This window comes from Loxodonta africana, chromosome 18 (genome assembly GCF_030014295.1).
Source record: "Loxodonta africana isolate mLoxAfr1 chromosome 18, mLoxAfr1.hap2, whole genome shotgun sequence".
Lineage (NCBI taxonomy): Eukaryota > Metazoa > Chordata > Mammalia > Proboscidea > Elephantidae > Loxodonta > Loxodonta africana.
In genome coordinates this window covers 33,495,074-33,515,557 of record NC_087359.1, presented here as the reverse complement: position 1 = coordinate 33,515,557, position 20,484 = coordinate 33,495,074, and the positions used below count along the sequence as shown (strand labels likewise).

General features: G+C 44.4%; 2 protein-coding genes across 2 annotated transcripts; one reads left to right on the top strand and one right to left on the bottom strand.

The window, feature by feature from the left end:
• Positions 1–3,496: 3,496 nt before the first annotated feature.
• PTGES3L (prostaglandin E synthase 3 like) lies at positions 3,497–9,642 on the bottom strand. Its single transcript, XM_064270313.1, has 7 exons — positions 9,635–9,642; positions 9,113–9,331; positions 8,927–8,993; positions 8,723–8,821; positions 5,360–5,449; positions 4,585–4,638; positions 3,497–3,902 (listed from the first exon to the last, which is right to left on the bottom strand). Exons 1-7 carry the CDS (start codon positions 9,640–9,642, stop codon positions 3,783–3,785), a joined length of 657 nt encoding a protein of 218 aa, XP_064126383.1. The 3' UTR covers positions 3,497–3,782.
• Positions 9,643–10,176: 534 nt separating this feature from the next.
• Positions 10,177–20,272, top strand: RUNDC1 (RUN domain containing 1). The gene is made up of 5 exons (XM_003414266.4): positions 10,177–10,705; positions 13,548–13,706; positions 14,659–14,857; positions 15,288–15,407; positions 15,848–20,272. Exons 1-5 carry the CDS (start codon positions 10,208–10,210, stop codon positions 16,711–16,713), a joined length of 1,842 nt encoding a protein of 613 aa, XP_003414314.1. The 5' UTR covers positions 10,177–10,207; the 3' UTR covers positions 16,714–20,272.
• Positions 20,273–20,484: the final 212 nt, after the last annotated feature.

The following is a 20,484-nucleotide window of genomic DNA, read 5'->3' as shown; positions in this document are numbered from 1 at the left end:
AAACGCTTTGAGGGACAGAGTAGCAAGGGCAGGGGTCTTGGTACCATGGTTCCAGTGGACATCTAGGTCAATAGGCATAACAAAGTTTATTAAAATGGTCTGCATCCACTTTGGTGAGGGGTGTCTGGAGTCTTAAAAGCTTGTGAGTGGCCATCTAAGATGCATGAATTGGTCCCAAGCCACTTGGAGCAAAAAAGAATGAAGAACACCAAGGACACAAAATATTAGCCCAAGAGACAGAAGGGGCTACATAAACCAGAGAATCCATCAGCCTGAGACCAGAAGAACTAGATGGTGCCCACCTACCACCGATGACTGCTCTGACAGGGAACACAACAGAGTCCCCGACAGAGCAGGAGAAAAGTGGGGTACAGAACTCAAATTCTAGTAAAAAGACCAGATTTAATGGTATGGCTGAGGCTAGAGGAACCCCAAAAGACATGGCGCCATGGACTCTCTGTTAACTCAGAACTAAAACCATTCCTGAAGCCCACTGTTCAGACAAAGATTAGACTGGACAATAGGACATTAAATGATACTTGTGAAGAGTGTGCTTCTTAGTTCAAGTAAATACACCACACTAAATGGGCATCTCCTGTCTGGAGGCAGATGAGAAGGCAGAAGGGAATAGGAGCTGGCTGAATGGACATGGGAAACCAGAGGTGGAAAGGGGAAGTATTCTTTCACATTATAGGGATTGCAGCTAGGGTCACATAGCGATACATGTATAAATTTTTGTATAAGAAATTAATTTGATCAGTAAACTTTCACCTAAAGCACAATAAATAAATAAAAAGAAATATAAGTCACTAATAAAAATAATGTGCAATTTTATAATCAAAAGCAAATTAAAACTAACCACAATCTTTAATCTTGGCAAAGATCTAAGGAAGTGTTGGAGAATGGAGCACTTATTGTTGGTGGGAGTAGGAACTGCTGCAACTTCATTGAAGAGCAACTTGGCAAAAGCTATCAAAATGTTTAAATGTATCTATCTACTCTTTGAACTCAGACTCATGGCTTACAGAGTAGAGCTCCATAGGGTGTTACAGAGTAGAGCTCCACAGGGTGCTACAGAGTAGAGCTCCATAGGGTGCTACAGAGTAGAGCTCCATAGGGTGTTACAGAGTAGAGCTCCACAGGGTGCTACAGAGTAGAGCTCCATAGGGTGCTACAGAGTAGAGCTCCATAGGGTGTTACAGAGTAGAGCTCCACAGGGTGCTACAGAGTAGAGCTCCACAGGGTGCTACAGAGTAGAGCTCCATAGGGTGTTACAGAGTAGAGCTCCATAGGGTGTTACAGAGTAGAGCTCCACAGGGTGCTACAGAGTAGAGCTCCACAGGGTGTTACAGAGTAGAGCTCCACAGGGTGTTACAGAGTAGAGCTCCACAGGGTGTTACAGAGTAGAGCTCCACAGGGTGCTACAGAGTAGAGCTCCACAGGGTGTTACAGAGTAGAGCTCCGCAGGGCGTTACAGAGTAGAGCTCCATAGGGTGCTCTTGGCTGTAATCTTTAGGAAAGTAGATCACCTGGGCTTTCTTTTGTGGCATCCCTGGTGTGTTCAAGCTGCCAACCTTTGGGTTAGTAGTTAAACACAAACCTTTCGTGCCACCTACGACCTTACTCTAGAAATTTACCCTACAGCTATTCATGAACAAGTATGTAAAGAGCTATCTACACTTTTTAAGAATATTCCTTGCAGCATTGTTTGAAAATGGCAAAACACTAACAACAACATAATTGTCCTTCAATAAGCCCATTGTATTTCTGTTACAGCAGCACTAGATAACTAAGATGATCTCCAGCATATAGTAAGTGAAAAAAAAAGCATGCTGCAAGATGTACATAGTATGATTCGAACTGAGTACACGCACAGACACGTATCGCGTTTGTTTATGTATGTATTAAATTTTAATATATATATTATAGTAATATAAAGTATATAATGCTGTATATATTCTGTATATGTTGTGTATTGTTCTACATAATTATACCTTATAACTATCTAATATAAAATATAGGTATTGTGAAATTTATAATATATGTTATACATATATATAATTTTTGGAAAGTATATAACATATACATATTTATACACACACAATTTTTGGAGAAATTGTTAATATTTGTTACCCTTATGGGGGTTGCAGATTTTACTTTAAATTTTATACCCTTTACATTATTTTAATTTCTTTACTATGTCCGTGTATTACTTATATAATTCTTTGAGTATACTTTTTAAATAAACCTCAATACTTTGCCATGAGCTTAAGGGCAAAGTTTGTGGCTGTTGCATTTTGTGTAAGTCACAATCTCTTGTACACGTTCCCAAAAACAAAATGAAACAAAAAAAATCTAAACGCATTGTCATTCAGTTGATTCTGACAACCCTATATAGGACAGAGTAGAACTGCCCCATAGAGTTTCCAAGGCTGTAAATCTTCATAGAAGTGGACTCTCACACCTCTGTCCCACAGAGCAGCTGGTGGGTTTGAATCACCGACCTTTTGGTTAGTGGCCGAACACTTAACTACTGCACCACCATGGTTCCTTTTTGTACATGTTAGGCACTTAAAAAATGTTTGTGAATGAATAGGGTAGCTGAAAAACGGAGGAGTAAACAAATGTAGGTATTAACTAGAGTAACATCTAGTTTTAAAACCATGAAGAAATTTCTGGCATATGCAGAAAGCTGAGGTGAGGTTTCTGGCTGGTTCTGGGGATAGTAGTATTAGCCATGTAAGGAAAGGCTGGTTTCTGCTCTGAGAAATCAGAACACAGATCTGGACACAGGGAAGTCCCCCGGCTTGGTCACAAGCTTGCTTTTAACTTCTGTCTTTCTTCTAAGCTCAGTAACAAGCGCCAGGATCTCTGGCACCCACTCCTATTCCTCCTTTTGGGAGGAACTCTAGAGGGAGAAGAGGCTTTAAGACAGGGAACAAAGGCCCTGAGATCAGAGGGTGCCTGTTTGAGAAATAGCAAAGAGACTAGTGTGGTTAGAGAAGAAGCAAGTAAAAGGGAAATAGGCTATACTATCAGGGAGGTAATAGGGCATTGCGTGTGGAACCTAGAGACTTAGTAAGACAGGGAACAGAGGGGCCCCCAAATCTGCAAACAAAGTAACAAGAAATGGGCGCAGAAACAAAGCCATTCTGCACAACAATGGGGCAGGGTGTCTAAAAATGGCCCCCATACATCTTTAAAACTGCCTTTCAGAAGCAGCTGGAGAAAACCTGGCCCAGGGACATGCACACAACATCCACCTGTGACTGCTGTGTGACCTTCCACCAGGGGCAGTGAGGGGCGCAACCCCGGCTAGGGAATTCAACCCAGGGAGCAAGAGACTGCGCAGGCGCAACACCCCATAATAAGTCCTGCTATGAATCCCAGAGGCCTCCAGGACAGAAGCCATCTTGGAAAGCTGCTGCTTAGTTAACATATCCCACCTGTGCCTATGAATAAACATGAATCTTTTCCTGCCCAAGAACTTCTAAAATCTAGAGCCTGTCTTTTGTTCTGCGAGATGAGGGTAAGTGTTGCTCTAGGCCCTCCTCATCTTCGCTTGCAAGCCTCTTCAATAAAGCTTTGCTTGTGTGGAAAACTACGAGCCTTACCTGCTCATTCTTGACCAGTGAGAGGCAAGAACCTTATTCTGGTAATAGCTTGACTCCAGGAGGAAGAAGTACAAGAAGGAAAGAGACAGAACAATTCCTAGAGATTTATTATAATTATATGCTTCTTTGGCTTTCATGCTGCCACACAGACACACATATTCAAATACTCTAGAGCACTCTGAAGAGTGGCCCAAACGCAGAGATTGCAAGCCAATCATTGAGAAGTCTGGAGCCCCACCAGTCTCCTTCTCCGTCCCACCATCTGATGCAGTAGCCGTAGTCAAGTGCCTAGGAGAGAGAAATAAAACATGAAGGGGAGCCTTAATGAAGAGCTTCTAAGAAAGTTCACAGATCCCAGAGGACCCCGGTGGACAGCCAAAAAGCTGACAAAGGCCCGTGCCCTAGCTTTTCCAAATGACTGGAAGATAGCCACAGCCTCTTCTTCAACTTTATGCTGTCATAGAAAGTTAATTACCTTTTGCATCAGTGCTGTCAGAATCATCCTGGGGAAAAAAAAGACCAAAGCATCTGTAGAGTCTCAAATTCTACAGTGAACATTTGTGTTCACAAACACTGCTCACTCCTTGCTCTCAAAGTTTTCTTTTGTGATTTTCTAAACCACACAACTTTTTGATAGACTAATGTAAAAAAAAAAGGATTTAAACTTTGAAAAATATACCACTGGTACTCAATAAATAGCACTACGTCACGCATAATTTAGTTTCAGAATTTTGATTAATGCCTCTGCTCCTTGGACTGGTGCCTTAGGGCGGAGAAGCAGACGAGAGGTAGAGAAGAGGAGGGTCTTGCTGGGATTGTCTAAAGCCTGGAGAGGAACACTCCACATCCCGTGGCAAATTCAGATTCAGCTAACATACACTGAGAACTACTGTGTGCCAGGGGCTGGAATAGGCACTTATTTTTAAGAGCTAAAAAGAAACTGAAGGGCCGAAGGGCAGGCTTCACTTACGTCCAGGTCATCCATGGCAGGGGGAGGTCCTTTTGTGCTGACCTTCTTCAAAAGCTGGCGGGAAGAGAATAGTAGTCACAAGGGAGAAGAGGGGTGAGGGAAGAGAAATTTGCATATTGATGGACCACAGGAAAACCTTCCCAGCCAGGGCGGGCCAGCCGGGCAACTGCCCCCTTCTTCAAAACCCTAAAACATCACTGGAATTAATTGAGGAAAAGTAAATTGATCCCCTTCTTAAAAGGAAAATTAAATACACACACAGAGCACACTCCTCACTAGTGCAGGTTGCTGTCTATTAGTGTTTTATGACTTGAATAAATATTAGTTGAAATTATGAAACCAAATGACAGATGGCAAGATGCTATTTATTGGGAACCAGTGATTTACTCTATGATGTCAATTTTATACTGCTTACTTTGAGCTTCCCACAAAATTATCTGGTTCAGGGAGGAAAAATTAACACAAAGAAAACAGAAGCAAGAACATGAGTTACAGAAAAGTGGGAAAAGATTTTTCTAAACATTTTAAGAACACAACCTCTACTCTGAATAGTAAGCGAATCTGTTTATACCATTTTACTAATACAATAGTCATTTCTCTCACCTCTACTAAACGAACAGTCAAAAATATGTAAAGAATATCAACACCAATGAGCTTGCCAAGGGAGCTTATATATTTCTGCCTGGCCCTGGTACAATCACCCACAAAAACGTGTAGAAAGACGAAGAGAATGACCAAGAGAGTCTAGAAGCAGCAGGTGCTATCTCTCTCTTACCTCCGCGTAATGTTCCACATGAGCCAGCTCTACCTCTTCATCCCCTTCCCAATCTCTCCAGTTATCAAAGTCCACAGACAGCCACACTGGCTAAAAGAGGAGGCAAAGTTGAAGGTAGGGCAGCAGCAGCAGAAGTGCATGGAAGAGGGAAGAAAGAGTCAATGGAGGTACACTTTTCCCAACAGCACCCCTTCAACTAGCCAGCCCCCCTCCAGGCTGCCATGTCATCATTTTCATCCATGGAGATTTACTAGGAACCTCCTCAGTGCCAAGCACAATGTTAAACATTGTAGGAGATTAAAAAAAAAAAAAAAATCACAGGAGTTCTGCCTTCCAGGAGCTTAGAGATTAAGTAGGGAGATAACATATATTACAACTATATAATACGGCATCATAGGAGTCAAACAAGTGAGACAGACAAGCTGGATTCCTTGGAGTCAGAAAAAATCCTTCAAGATTTGTGTTCCAAAGTTCTTACACTTAGCCAAAAAAAGAAGTTATCCACTCATTCATTTAACAGATACCTATTGAACTTTTTTTTTTTTATTGAACACATACTATATACCAGACTCTGACCTTGGCATTGGGAGTATAAAAAGGTTCAACATATTGTCCCAGTCTTCAAGAAGTAAGTAGGGGAGGGAGATGTTAAAAAATCATTGTAATTCCAGAAATTCACTAACTAGATAGTAGACAAGAATCATTTTAGGTGAAGGAAAGGGCAACACACAATACAGGGGAAGCCAGCACAACTGGACTAAACCAAAAGCTAAGAAGTTGCCTGAACACAACCACTTTGAAGGACAAAGTAGCTGGGGCTGGGGGCTGGGGACCATGGTTTCAGGGGACATCTAGGTCAGTTGGCATAACAAAGTTTATTAAGAATACGTTCTGCATCCCACTTTGGTGAGGAGTATCTGGGGTCTTTAAAGCTTGCAAGCAGCCATCTAATATGCATCAAGTAGTCCCACTTGGAGCAAAGGAGAACAAAGAACACCAAAAACACAAAGGAAATATTGGTCCAAAAGACAAAAGAGCCACATAAACCAGAGACTCCGTCAGCCTGAGACCAGAAGACCTAGATGGTGGCCAGCTACCATCAGTGACCAACCTGACAGAGAACACAGCAGACAGTCCCTGGCAGAGCGGGAGAAAAGTATGGTGCAGACCTCAAATTCATGTGAGAAGACCAGACTTAATGGTCTGACTGAGACTGGAGGAAACCCTGAAGCCATGGTCTTGGAACACTCTGTTAACCCAGAACCAAAACCAATACCAAAGCCCACTCTTCAGACAAAGATTAGATTGGACTATAAAACGTAAAATAACACTTCTGAAGAGTGTGCTTCTTGGTTCAAGCAGACACATGAGACCAAATGGGCAGTTTCTGTCTGGAGGTAGGATGAGAAGGCAGGAAGGGACAGGAGCTGGTCAAATGGACACAGGAAACCCGGGGTGAAAAGAGGGAATATGCTGTCACATTGTAGGGTTTGCAACTAATGTCACACAATGATACATGTATACATTTTTGTATGACAAATTAACATGAGCTATGAACTTTCACCTAAAGCACAATAAAACAAACAAACAAAAATCATTATAATACCATGGGGAAAGTGTGGTGATGGAATTATGTAGGGACTATTATGGAGTTATGGAAACCTAGGCTTCTTAGAAGAACAGGGCCTTGAAGGGTGAACTGGGCTAGTTGGGCCAAGGGAGTGGTAATGGAGGTTTTCCAGCAAGAAGGCACAGTGTGAGCAAAAGTAGATAGATGAGAAACAGCCTGTGCGTGCAAGAGCTACAGGCAGTTTGCTGAGGCTGGAATGTAAAGTTGGAGGCAGAGAGTAATTGGATATAAGGCTGCAGAAGGGAGGAATAGCTAGGTCATGGTCTTGTGTGCCATGCTAAGAGGCTTGGAATTTAAGGGCAGGAAATCACAAGCTCAAATGCCTAAAAGAGTCAGGAAGATAATGAAAAGCAATAAAGTGAGGTGGAACATGTGCCCCGTTTAAAGCTCCAACTCTAGGCATTTGGGAATTTAGACTAGTGTGGCTGGATTCTCCCACTTTTCAAGAAAAGCTGATGACCTGGGTTTTTAGGAGAAATCTCCGCATTTTTAAATGTCAGTAATCAATCAAAACAATTTTTAACATTGTGAAGACAGCTAAAACAAGCTTGTGAGCTAGATCTAGCCAATAGGCAGCAGGTCTTCAACCTTTTAGGGGAGAAGAAGCCACTGGAGGGTCTTAAGTGGAAGAGCGACAGAGTCAAATGTGTGTTTTAGACAGACCATACTGGAGGACAGCAGGTGATGGGTTGAGGGTGGGGCTGAAAATATGCAGCATACTCCACCCAGTGATGGATGAGACCTGAACTAGGAAGAGACCTAGTAATGGATTCAAGAGTATTGAGGAGGTCACTATAGAAGAATCCTGATCAAAAGGGAGAAAACACAGAACAGAATTTCAAATTCTTATAGAATCCAGATTTTCGGGAGCCATGGAAGCTGGATGAACCCCTAAAACTATTGCCCTGAGATAATCTTTAAACCTTAAACAAAAAAAATCCCTTGAAATCTTCTTAAAACCAAACAATGGTTTAGCTGAGCTAGTAAAGAATGTATGCTTTTAATATATATCTATATGGGATCACATATGGGATCCCTATATGGCAAACCCAGGTGGCGTAGTGGTTAAGTGCTACGGCTGCTATCCAAAGGGTCAGCAGTTCAAATCCACCAGATGCTCCTTGGAAACTCTACAGGGCAGTTCTTCTCTGTACTATAGGGTCGCTATGAGTCAGAATCGACTCCACGGCACTGGCTTTTTTGGGGTATGGGATCAAATTGACAGCAGCAACTCTAAAGATTAGGTAGGAATCTTGGGTAGCAGTGAGTTTAAGTTAATGGAAGAAGAACAACTCTTAAAGGGAAGGTGAGAATGGTTGCACAATTGAAAGAATCTAATCAATGTCACTGAATTGTACATGTAGAAACTGTTGAATTCGTGTATGTTTTGTTGTGTGTATTCTCAACAACAAAAATGAAATTATATGTATGTATAAAGAATATTGAGGAGGTCAAATTGGCAGAGCTCCGTGAACGATTAAACATTGGTGGGAAGGGAGGCAAGGGTAATTTCCTGATCTAAGTTCCTCTTGCAGTTGAGTCCAACTCATAGCAACCCTGTAGGACAGAGTAGAACTGCCCCACTGTGTTTCCAAGGAGTGGCTGGTGTGTTCAAACTGCTGACCTTTTTGGTTAGCAGCAGTAGCCTGCTGTAGCTCTTAACCAAGCTTGGGTACCCGGGAACATGGATAGACAGCACAGGAGAAGGAGCAGGCAGCTCCCCACACACCCACCTTGATATCCTCCTTTGTAAGCCGGGGCCAGGCCACATTCTCCTTCCACTTCCTTACAAAACAAGTAACGGAGCGGCTAGAGCGCTTATCCCGGGAGTCCTGCCAGATAGAGCACCTCATTCTTAGGGGCTGAGGTTTAGAACGAATCTCTAAGTTTCCCTGGGGAACCTTTCATCCAGACCTACCGTCCCACCCCATCCTTACCTTAGAGTTCACCTTGGCATAGAACTCTATCTCGTTGTACAACTCCACTCCATCGGCATTCTTGCAGCTAAGGAGACAACGTGGCTGAGGAAACACAGGAGGCTGAGGGCTGAGGGTGGGCTGAAGGCGTTAGGAGAAAGGAAAGGTTCTTGGGCAGCCTGGCCTTATGGAGGCGAGAGCGGTTACCTGAACACAATGCGGTGGTCCTCGATGAGCACATGGGCATCGGTGTTGTCCTCAACGCAAAACTCCATGAACACATACTTAGGCCTGTCATACCACAGGGTCCGGGCATGCTGCCTGGATAGGAGTGGAGATGGGGCTTCATAGGGGTGAGAGAGGGAAGACTGAGGGCATTTGGAAAAGGCGGTGGAGGGGAAAATATAGGCACGTTCGATGCCAGTTCTGTCAAAGTGGAGCCAAATGAGACAGACAGGTCTAGGGAGTCCCTGGGGAGTGACCGGAGTGGGTGTGTGTGGTGAGAGTGAAACCGGGGAAGAATCGAAAGTGTAGGACTAGGAAGGTGGAGAAGTACGGAGTTAGGGGGAACATTCAAGTAACACTTCCCCTCATCCTGCACTTACGGAGACCTGGGGTCCTGGAACTCCCATGGGACCTCGCAGAACCTGGAGCGCCCAGGAGAAGATTCGGGGCAGGGAATCTCCAGGGGGAAAGGCCAGGGGGAGTTTCGCGGCTGGAGACACTCACCTTGCCATGGTGCCTCCCGCTGCCCAGTAGGGTTTGGAGTCCTAGGCAGGGGCCGCTATCTTTAGATCCCGGGGACGCCCCCAGCAGCTGCCTATCCTTATATGGTAGGGGGTAAGGTAGGAGGGAGGGGGAGCGTGGCCCGACAGCCAAGAGATCAGTATTTCGGAGAGACTCTGGGAGAGCGTAATTCCTGCAGTCCTTCACAGCTGTGGGGTCTCCAGAAAAATACGGAATAGAGAAAGATGATTCCTCCCCAGGGTCATAAAAAAATCATGGCGAGAGCTAAATTAGACGGTATACATATGGAATGACCTCAAGGAAGTAGGCCTCAATGAGGACTTCTCCTCAGTCTTATTCACATGTTTCTCCAATACTTGGCACACTCAGTGCCTGATTCACAATAGGCACTCAATGAAAAAAATTATTGGACCCAGTAAAATCCCTGCGGGAGGCCTGCCCTTGATGACAGCTGAACTGAAAGCCCGCCCACCCGCACTCTCCAGTCAACTAGCCAGAGCGCCGTTGCCATGGCAGCAGGGGGCGCGGCTGACGTGCGGCGGCGTTTCCGGGAAGATGGCGGCTGTCGAAACGGCTGCAGACCCGGTAACCGTGGTGGTGGCTGTTGAGCCAAAGGCGAAGGACGAAGAGGAGGAGGAAGAGGAGTCGCTGTCACCTTGCGAGACGGTGCGCTGGGCTCCAGTGGGGGCAGTGGCGGAGGCCGGGCCCAGGGCAGCTGCGTTTTCGGAAGAGGCATCGGCCGAGGAGCCCGGCGTGGCCCCGGCTTCCCCGTCAGGCTCGCCGGACCGGACGCTGCGGCGGCTGCGGGCCGAGCGGCGGCGGCTGGACTCGGCACTGCTCGCACTGTCCTCGCACTTCGCACAGGTGCAGTTCCGCCTGCGCCAGGTGGTGCGCGGGGCGCCGGCGGAGCAGCAACGCCTCTTGCGCGAACTCGAGGACTTCGCCTTCCGTGGCTGCCCTCACGTCCTGGGTTACGGGGACCCTGAGGACCCTGCCAGCGACGAGGGGGACGGGCTGCCAGGGGACCGACCACGGTTGTGGGGCGAGGACCAGGTGAGCAGCTGGGGCCTGGCCCTGGGGGATATTGAAATAGGGGGAGTTGGGTGGGCGGTGGTGAATGAGTATGCGTGCTGGAAACGAGGAGGCTGGAGACGGATGTGCGCGGGCTGTTGGAGGGTGTGGAAGGGAGAGATGCCGGTGTGTGATGACGTGAGGAGTGGGAGAGTGGAAAGCAAACGGAATATTGAAAGGGCAGCAGAGCAGCAGAAGCAGTACTGCTCCCACTCACCTTGCCTTCACCTCATAAAGTCCCTGAGTCCTGGACACATTCGCTGATAGAGTACTCCAGCCCTGGAAATTGGGAAAATTGCCCTTGAATGTGAAAAGCTGGTGAGTTGGAATCCATGGAACTTCCTGTCCGTGCTTTCCTGGAACCTAGAGAAAATCTTTATTCTTCAGAATCTCTTGTTTGGGTGAGAGCAAGATCTCTTAGTAATTGAAAGAAACACAACTCCTGTTTATATGAATTTCCTAATGTTGTTGTTTTTAACACACACACACATACACTAGGTGTTCTAAATGAACTTTTACTGGGAACAACAAGATCGATTTTGTTAGTGACACTGGGAAGTAATGAGACTCTATGTATACTATACCAAGGGAAAGTTTCTTTACAGGTTTTGACTCCCTGAAAGTGCACAAATAGGTTGGTTGAGGTGTTGAAGAGACACCTCCTTTCCTCCACTTTTTTATTCAAATTACAGCCCACATGTGGCCTTCTTCCTACTTAAATTGGTTTTAGCCAAGAATACTTACCAATAGCAGATACCAACTTATTTATTTTAATCTGAAATATTTCCAGTGCAATCCTGTGTTTACTATTCCACCCTTCTCTCCACCTTCCCACAACTCCGTGCACAAGGACCACCACCTCAAGTTGCCAGACATTTAAGGAATAGGAGGAATTAGTGTGGCCAGGCCTTTTTCAGGAGTGAGCAACAAATGCGCTCTCCTTTTGCTGGTATTCATTTTCACTTTCAGAAACAATGTACAAAAAAAGTGTAGCACTTGGCCCACCTAAGAAGCACCTCTTGTGCATACAATGACCCATGAACAGGTGGTGCCAAAGTGGGACACATCTTTACACTGAATGATTTACTTCTTACCAGTTCCAGATTTTTTAAAAAACCCAGTATTTTCTCTTATCTCACTTTATACTAGAAATTATTTCTATTATTTCCTGCCTTGCACCAGAGCTTATTGCTCTCTACTAAAAACGTGTTTGCCCACACTAACAAATAGCATACTGTACCTAGCATGGCAAGTGGCAGAATTCAGCAGACATGGTCATGAAAACAGCATCGGAGTTTATGACTGGTTTCTTTCTTCCATAGCTTCACGAAGCTGGTATACAATGAAAACAAAAACAAAGAAAATTTACCTAGTTCTCCTGGGGCTGGTTAGATAACTTCTTCCAGTGAGGGTTCATTGTTTGAAATTTGTCATTCTGTTCCTAATTCGGTTCAGTAACGTACAACAAATGTCTATTAAGAGCTTACTCTATGCCGGGCATTATGCTGGCCACTGAGGCTACAAAATCAATATCCTTGCCCTTAAGGAGTTCATAGACTAGGGGACATAAAATCCTAAACAAATAATTACAGTGTGATAATGAGCTAGAGAAATGTGTACAGATTGCAGAGGAAGAAATGATTGGTTCTGCCTGCAGAAACCAGGGAAACCTTCTCTTAAAGGATAACTAGGCCTTCTGAAGGTCAGATGGAGAGGTGGAATTCTAAGAAAAAGCAACAATATGTACAAAGGAATACAGAGGGAGTATCTTCAGAAAAGACTTCTTTTTATGCTGAGCAAACCGAAAGCGAGAGGATTGCTTTTAAAATAGCTGGAACGAAGAGCTTATTTGTTGTTTTTCATTTGTTCTCTCTCTTGCCTTACTTCTGGAGGGTTTGGTAAGTACCATTTTAAGGCTATATTTAATATCCTATAGATTTACAGGCTTCTAGTTAAACGGCAGTCTTAGAAACCAAACCCGTTGCCGTCGAGTTGATTCCAACTCATAGGGACCCTATAGGACAAAGTAGAACTGCCCCATTGGGTTTCCAAGAAGTGACTGGTGGATTTGAACTGTCAGCCTTTTTGGTTAGCAGCCAAGCTTTCAGCCACTGCACCACTAGGGTCCCAAACAGCAGCCTTAGACCTACAAATAATTCGCTGGTTTTGCTTCGTTTTGTTTTTGATACTCAAGAAAGGCAAGGAAGAGCCAGTGCTTGAGAATACACTGGCAAAACTTTACCACCCTGAAGAGTTTGAATAATTTGAATGCATACACTACCTGGTGACTATCAGACCTTTTTTTTAAACATTGTTGCCTTCTCACTCCCTTTACTTGGCTTCTGGATTTTTCTCAGTGCCTCGAGAACCTGTGGAAGGGCTTTGAACCCTAAGAAAACTGGCTGTAGTTATGAAGTCTTTCTCTTATCTGCAGAGTCTATTGCAAACTTTGATGACACAAAGTACTCAGGAGTCCTGCTGTGATAATTGGCTGGGGAGGATGGCAGGTTTAATTCCTAGGAGGCTGTCTTGGCTAAGATGAATTATCTTAACACTAAGTAGACCTCAGAGAAAAAGAGTCTTAACAGAAGGCCCCATTATATTCGTATCCTATTTTTAAGGAGGGACAGATACTTTCTTAACAGAAACACATTTAATAAATTGCCCAGGATGAAATAATTATTCTTATTTTTGAACATGCCTTATAAATTGTGTATTTCATTTGGATTATCTGGAAACATTTTTATATTTTACTCGTCATTATTGGCTTGACAGGATTCTTAATATACCCTGAAAATAGACCTAAGTGTTTTTCTTATCTTAGAGTGAGCAGGAGAAACGGGAGCGTCTGGAAACCCAAAGGGAGAAGCAGAGGGAGCTGATACTGCAGCTCAAGACCCAGCTAGATGACCTGGAAACTTTTGCTTACCAAGAGGGCAGCTATGACTCCCTGCCGCAGTCCGTGGTCTTGGAAAGACAGCGGGTGAGCAGACCTCAGAGGCACCTCCACCACTGCCTAAGGTTAACTTGTCGCTTCCAGTATTCTCAGGACATCCTCTCCTAGCTCCCTCTCACTGGGCCTTACCAAGAATCCCCGAAACAGCACAAATCAAAGGGAAATGTTATATTACACGGGACCGTTCTTTAGTCACGCATGGAAAGCTCAGGTTCCAGAACTTTGTAATAGAATGATTGAGCTCTTCCTTTTTGATGGCCATTATTAATAATAGTAGTAGTAATAGTATAATAATAACAATAATTTCTTTCACTTGGTAATTGAAACAGCTCTGTTTGGGCACTGCTGCCCACCATCAGTTGATAAATATGTGAGGAATCCAGACTGACTTTAATACTGTATTTACTTAAGCAGGATCTGGGTAGACTAGCAAATCTGTTAGAAAAGATACAGCTACAGCTTCCCCTACATGTTATATTTAAGCCTGTGATATGGCTGTTTTCCTGGCTGGGCTGGAATTAACATTACCAAGGTTCAAATTGGTTCTAATAATGTCACTAGTGTATTATTTTTTGGCTGTAATGTACCGTGTCATTACGTGGAGATTTTTCTTTAGTTGACTAAAATGGGGTGAGAAAGAATGAGAAGAACTAGAAACTAAGAGAAATCAGTATTCTCTTATAGCCTAAATATTCACACTGTTGTTCTCCTGAGTGAAAACTGACTGGCCTGGTAGAAAATTTGCAGCGGGTGAGAGGAATCATTTCTTTCCAAGAGGAACAAAAGGTTCTTGTTACTGTAAGAGAAGTGGAGAATCTGAGCCCTCAGCCTGATTAGCAGTAGCACCATTTTCTATCACATATTGGGAGTTGTGTGTGTCTTTGATTTCTATTTCAGGGTCGAAGGCCTACTAGTTACCACTTTCCTTCTTCTCCCTAACGCTCTCCCTGAAAAATGCTCATTGCATGTGGTCTCATAGGTGATCATAGATGAGTTAATAAGGAAACTGGACATGAACCTGAATGAGGACATTAGCTCACTATCCACTGAAGAGCTCCGTCAGCGTGTGGATGCGGCTGTGGCTCAGATCGTTAACCCAGCCCGGGTGAAAGAACAGTTGGTTGAACAGTTGAAAACTCAGATCCGAGACCTCGAGATGTTCATCAGCTTCATCCAAGGTCAGAAGAGGGGGCAGGGAGAGAAGGGTGGACATAATAATAAATTACACTAATACCTAAAGGTGCCGGTTCTTGATGTACTGGTTAAGAGGTTCGATTACTTAGTAAGGGAACCAGTATGGTAGAGTAGAAAAAACATGGGTTTTAGAACCAAGCAGAGTTGAAATCCCAGCTCTGCCACTTACTGGCTTCATGTCCTTGGACAGGTTACTGAGCTGATCAGTCTTGCTCTTCTCATCCATAAAGCAGTGATTCATTCTTTATTCACTCAGCAAATATTTATTGAGCCAGTCAGTGTTATAGGCCATTAAATGAGATAATATTTGTAAAATTCTTGTCATGTGGTAGGCACTAGTAAGTCTTATTTTTCCTTGAAAAATCTGCCATAAAGGGCTAATAAGTGTCTTGTCTTTGTAACTTCTCATCACAGATGAAGTGGGAAGCCCCTTGCAGACAGGTGCTGGGCACTGTGAGTGCAAGGCCAGTGGGAAGACAGGAAGTGGCTACACCAGAACAGGCAGCAGCAGACTGCCTCCAGGAAATGGCAGAGGTAAGTACAGCTTCCAGAACAGGCACAGCATAGAGACAGAAAGTAGATTAATGGTTGCCTAGGATTATTTTTTTTTTTAGGATTAGGGGGGTGGGTGTGAAATGAGGAGGACTGCTAGTAGTACAGGGTTTCTTTTTGGGGTGATGAAAATATCCGAAAAGTTATTGTGATGATGGTTGCACAACACTGAATATACAAAAAAAAAAAGGAATTATACATTTTAAATGGATGTATTATATGGTATATGAATTATATCCCAATAAAGTGGTTTATTAACAATAAAAAAAAGAAAGGGTAAATCTAGCTACACCCTAGGCTCTTGGGTGTATGAGCTTGTACTATAGTTCAGAAGCAAGACTTGATCTCAGCTGTGACTTGTTGGATGTGCCTCTGTGCAATATGACCTCTCGCTGATAAGTCATTGTCCTTTTTTTAAACAGCGAAGCCAGAAGATGTGAAGAGGGCTCAGGAGAGGGGGCTGCATCTGATGCGGCGAGCACTGGCCGTGCTCCAGATCTTTGCTGTTAGCCAGTTCGGTTGTGCCACGGGCCACATTCCACAAACCCTGTGGCCGACGGGCCAGGCTGACAGGGACTACTGTCCCTTACTAAAGCGGCTGGAGGTATCAGTAGACCGAGTGAAACAGCTAGCCTTGAGGCATCAGCCACATGACCATGTTGTCACCTCTGCCAACCTCCAGGACCTGTCTCTGAGAGGCAAGGATGAGCTGACCATGGCTGTGCGGAAGGAGCTGACAGTGGCCGTCAGAGACCTGCTGGCCCATGGGCTATACGCCTCCTCTCCAGGCATGAGCCTTGTCATGGCCCCCATTGCTTGTTTGCTACCAGCCTTCTCCTCGGCCCCTGAGGCCATGCACCCCTGGGAGCTCTTTGTAAAGTACTACCATGCTAAGAATGGCCGTGCTTATGTGGAATCTCCAGCCCGGAAGCTCTCCCAGTCCTTTGCTCTGCCTGTGATGGGGGGTACTGTTGTAACCCCCAAACAGAGCCTACTGACAGCCATCCACATGGTGCTGACGGAGCACGACCCTTTTAAGCGCAGCGCAGACTCAGAGCTAAAGGCCTTGGTGTGCATGGCACTGAATGAGCAGCGTCTGGTGTCCTGGGTGAACCTCATCTGCAAGTCGGGGTCGCTCATTGAGCCCCACTACCAGCCCTGGAGCTACATGGCACACACAGGCTTTGAGAGTGCCCTCAACCTGCTCAGTCGCCTCAGCAGCCTCAAGTTCAGCCTCCCTGTAGACCTGGCTGTGCGCCAGCTCAAGAACATCAAAGATGCCTTTTGATTTGAATGCCCTGGCCCTAGACCACTGCCTCAGTAGAGATAAATGTGTTAGTCTTCTAGGATGGGGGAGGAGTTAAAAATGCTCCCTGACTCTGCTTCAGTGGCCAGCCAAATGACTGCAACTTAGCACCTCAGAAAGATATGCAGGAGACCCACTTATTAAAAAGGTTCTGCCCAGGTTTGTGACCACAGTGCACATATGGGCACATATGTTTGGGCCTGTATAAAAGATATCTGGCATGACACACAGTTACGCACCAGCTCATTGTACCATGTCTGATTGTTAGAAAGCTCAGGTTGCTCTAACTATTCTCTTTATGGCAGTAAGTGACAACATGAGTTACTGGTCCTGGAAGACATTCAACTTGAGGTTCCTGTTAGTCAAGTTGGGAGCCATTTTTACTTGAAGGAGGTCTGAGAACCCTAGGGCCAGAGTTTAAATTTCTCTTTAAGAATACTAATTCCTCTTTCTTCCTGACCCAGGGAAGGCGGAACTGCCTCTAAACTAGGAATGAGACTGTGTGAGAAACAATATTTCTGAGGAAGTTAACCTCAAGTTGATTTTAATATAAGTCCTTTTTGTAAAGCTAAGAACTGAAACCTGACCCTGACCTGGTAGTCCTCTTCTCACAGCACAGACAATGGTTCTTTTGTTGTCTTGGAGCAGAGCTGTTTATAAGGAAGGAGAACCAATGTCTGGGAATATGTCCTCTGGCAAGTAGACTTTCCTCTACACACCTTCCAATAAGACACTGATAAGTTTTTTTTAGAAGTAAATGTATTAGAGATCTACTGCTTCAGAGACTCCTGACAAATGTAGGGAACACACGCTGGTAACCAGCAGCAACTCCCCCTGGGTGTGGTTCACCAAGCACCACTTGTCTTGGAGACAGGATGATGAAGGAGGTCTGATCTTGCACCTCTCCCTCAGATAATGGCTTAAGTGTATTCTTCCAGTCCATTCCCACTACAGATACTAGGATGGGGGATTAGGTATTACAGCAGATCACTGTTTACAGGCAGGAGGGTTGAGTATTTCATTGTAAAACTGGCTGTAGAGTGGTCCTATTTGGTCTTCAGTATTTTAGCCTTTTTAGTTCACGTTTGTTCATCTGCTTGTGGTGGGTACTGCTCCAGGACTGACCAAAGATGGGAAAAAATACCATTAACTTTTTGGAAAACTCGGCGGGCTCCAAATACTACTGATTCAGCATTGTGTTCATGTATTCAATTGCCAGCTGCACCTTCTCTGTCACACTATTATGTAGTGCATTTTAACTTAATCTCTTTTTCAGGAATGTGTTACTTCTGTAAATGCATTATTGATATTTCTGTAGAATTAGTCCACCTTCTGTGTGAAGGAGCTTAAGTGTAAAATGATGTGAAAGATGATATATCCGTGGTTGCTAATAAAATCATAGTATTTTGTGTAATTTCTCCGTACAGACTTTAGAGACTAGCCCTCAGCCTTGCTTTGTAAGTCTGTCTGGGCATTATCAGCCTATCTGATCGAGACCAATATTTCCTTGAGAGCTCTCTGGCTCCTTACCTTTCTGCCTCCTCCCTGTCCTGAATCAACTCAGCTTTGGTTTTCCTTTTTTCTTAATATTGTTTCACTAAAAAGTACATTTAGCATTATCATTGCCTCCAGTCCAGGCTACAGACCTATCTCCACAGCGGGTCTCCCCACATGCCACTTTTGGAACTGGCACTTTGGAATCCGTTTGCCTGAAGTCATTTAGGGTGGGTGGTATGGCATAGCCCTAGGATCACCACAGTATTGCCTATTTTGAAGCCTTACATAAATTAACTTGTCTTAAGGCTCTAGCATCATGGGAGACATTTGTGTATGTGTCATCCTAATTTAATTCTTACTAGTAAGGCAGTATCCCCGTTTTTCAGCTAAAGAAACAGAACCACAGGCTTACACAGTAGAAGAGATGGGATTTGAACTAAAACTGCCTGGCTCCAAAGCCTATGGTCTTTCTGCTCTATCATGCTACATTATTGTATCATGCTTGTTCTAGATTTTTTGTTTCTCTCCTTCCCCCATCCTCTTACTCTACCATCAGTCTGGGGAGGAGAAGGTATTGTCCACATACCTGCCAGGAATTTCAGCTGCCAAAGGACTAGGCTATAGGGAGATGGACAGACATTGTTCTTCCAAGTTCTTCAGGAAACCATAAAGCGTGCATAGGTTGAGACAATCCAGCCAGCATCCCAGCAATCACACATAATCTTGTTAGTCACTGATGTCATCTGCATCATGTCTGAGGACAGAGCTCTATCCTTGGCTTGGGGTGAGGCAGACCAGACTTGGGAGAAGAGGAGGTACAGTCTGCCCGGGCCTGTAAGACTATGCAAGAATGGAAAGAAAAAGCCATGGATATGTATTCAATGAAAGTGCACAGTCACTGAGAAAATGAATGTGTTCTGTTTTAGTACGAGTATGATCTGCGAAGCGTTGTTAGAGATTTTAAGATGCTGTGTATTCATTCGTATACTAGCGAGCACCAACCAACTGCCTTAGTCAGGCTAGATGCTGGGGATAGAAAACATACTCCCTGGCCTCGAGGAACACACAATTTAATGAAGGAGATAGCCTAGCCAATTGGAGATGATGAGTAGGTTGTTAAAAGACAGATTGCTGGGAGTTAAAATGCCCCCAGAATTTTTGATTCAGTAGGTCCGGTGTGAGGTATGAGAATCTGCATTTCTAGTAAGTTCCCAGGTAATGGTGATGCTTCTGATCTGAGCCACACTTTTAAGAGCCACTGATCCAAACCAACTATATATATTTTGTAATAAAGGTAAGTAGAAATTACTGAGAGAGAACAGACAAAGGAGAGATTAATTTTACCTGAGCCAGTTTAGGAATGGCCTTGAAGGTTGGAGAGGATTTGGGTAGGTTTCCTACCTCCACCCCCGCTACCCCTGCCTATGTGGAGGGGAAGAGCTGACACACCTGGAACAGCCTGAGTAAAGCCCCCAGGGCTTGGAAGAGGTTTGGCTGGCTGGGTCCTAGGGGTTTATGAGGGGTGTGGAGGAGTCACAGAACTTGTGCTGAAGGAAGGCTAGGCGGGAGTGAGAATTCAAACTATAGAAGCAGAGAGCCAATAAAGGATTTTAGTGCTGGGCTTAGAGTTGTGTTTAGAGCAGTTTCTCAAAATATTTATAGATCATACATCTCCACTCCAAACCTGAATCAGAATCTCCTGGAATTGGAGATGCATCTTTAACCAGCATCCTAGGTGATTCTGATCCACACTAAAGTTTGAGAAGTGATTGAAGAAGAGGAAGAACTGGGGTCAGGTCAGTTAGAGAAGGTGGAAAAGGATAGAAATGAAAGTAGGTTTAGAAGATATAAGGCAAAATTTACAGGATTTAGTTAACTGATTTGGAGGCTGGCAATATGTGAGAAAAGGCTCTAGTTGGTGGCAGAGTGGTTAAGCACTCAGCCGCTAACCGAAAGGTCGGCAGTTCGAACCCACCAGTTGCTCCATGGGAAAAAAGATAGTTTGCTTCCATAAAGATTACAGCCTTAGAAACCTAATGGAGCAGTTCTCTGTCGTATAGGGTTCCTGTGAGTTGGAATCGACTCGGTGGCAATGGGAGTATGTGATTTTGATGCTCTAGAACTGTCCTCTCATCTTGAAGTGAGAGGCCGGAGTAGATGATCTCCGATGTCCCTTCCAACCCTAAAATTTCGTAATACAAATTATTTTAATTGGATATAAGAATACAACTACATAATTAGTATGATAAACCATCA